The 1,545-nt window shown below is 32.8% G+C and overlaps 1 protein-coding gene across 1 annotated transcript; it reads right to left on the reverse strand.

Moving 5' to 3' along the window:
* Window positions 1-791: 791 nt before the first annotated feature.
* On the reverse strand, window positions 792-1,253 carry LOC127151492 (uncharacterized). Its single transcript, XM_051091479.1, has one exon. It carries the CDS (start codon window positions 1,251-1,253, stop codon window positions 792-794), a length of 462 nt encoding a protein of 153 aa, XP_050947436.1.
* Window positions 1,254-1,545: the final 292 nt, after the last annotated feature.

A 1,545-nucleotide genomic window follows, 5' to 3' on the forward strand; every position in this document is an offset into this window, starting at 1 on the left:
ACAAATTTCCCAAAAGCATTGAGATTTATGTGATTGAATCTTAAATATTATAAAGGCATTTAGAAGAAACCTTTTTGTCTTTTATGCTAAAAAATTAAGTATTAAAGACAAATTTTTTGCTTCATTTGGTCTTAACTTATATAAGCTGTTTATAAGTATAGTAGAACAAAATTGAATACTTTTTCTAAAAATGAACACTTCATTTCTTTCCAAATATATTCTATATATTTGTTCTGAAATACAAGAGATAAATATTAATTAAATTTCTCAACATTTTGAGAAACATACAAAACAATTTTAAGTATGAAATATATATCTAAACAACTTAGATCTCCCACTTCTTTAGCTGAGACAACCTCTTTTGATCCAATATTTGAGGATGATTTCGTTTTCTATAAGCTTTTCAAGAACTAGTTTTCTTGTGCTTCCTTCTCAGCTTTCTTCTCAGCAAGGTACTTTGGGCAATTTCTTAACCAATGTCCATCCTCGTTGCAGTGGTAACATTTACCTTTAGCAACATTCTTTCCCTTACTATTCATGGGAGTCTTCCCCTTTCTCTTATTTTTCATAAGTGAAGGTCCAACTCTAGTCTTAGAGGATGATCCTCTCACTAATTCTTTCTCTGTGATAGCAACATTTGATTCCATTTCTTTGTCCTTACTCATGGTAAGGTTTTGAAATCGCTGGAGCTCATTTAGAAGAGTGGTTAAGGTGAACTCTATTTTATTTAAAGACACATTCGTCTCAAATGGTACAAAACTCTTCGGAAGATATTGTAAAATAAAGCTTACCTAATTTGCCTCATTGATGGAACCACCATTTACTTCAGCAATATTAAAGTGCATCATCATGTCCAGGACATGTTCTCTAACAGAGGTCCCTTCCTTTATTTGCTTGGTGTAAATGTACTTAATTGCTTCATGTTTGAGGGACCATGAAGGCTGACCAAACATCTTCGTCAATGAATCCATAATCTCTTTAGCCGTGGCTAAGGATTCATGTTTCTTTGCCAAAACATCAGACATGTTGGCAATAATATAGACACGGGCCTTTTCATTGGCCTTAACCCATCGATCATATGCTTCTCGAACATTTCGATTAGCAGTTGAGGCAGGGGCTTGAGGACACTCCTCAGTTAAGACAAACCTTAAATCATTTACTACTAGTATTGTATTTAGGTTTGGTTTCCAAGTTGTATAATTATCGCCATTAAGTTTCTGAGAAGCTAAGAGTTGTACTATTGAGTTGTTCATGCTGGAAAAATAAAACATACTTTGTTTAGTAAAAAACTATAATCCTTTAAGAACCAATTAATTTAGAAAATATTAATAATGAACCCAACATTATTATGTTTTGCAACGATATTTCAAAGGTTTAAAATAACCTCTACCGAAGGGTAGTCGATTATTCCTCCTTTGAACCAAGATAATCTTGACTAAATGCTAACTCCTAAATATCTCATATTCGCTTAGCACTTAGTTATCGCTAGTTTGGTCGAGAATATAGTAACAACTTAGTAATTCTTGTAAATGTAACCCTCCATTT

This window comes from Cucumis melo, chromosome 10, assembly GCF_025177605.1.
Source record: "Cucumis melo cultivar AY chromosome 10, USDA_Cmelo_AY_1.0, whole genome shotgun sequence".
Classification (NCBI taxonomy): domain Eukaryota; kingdom Viridiplantae; phylum Streptophyta; class Magnoliopsida; order Cucurbitales; family Cucurbitaceae; genus Cucumis; species Cucumis melo.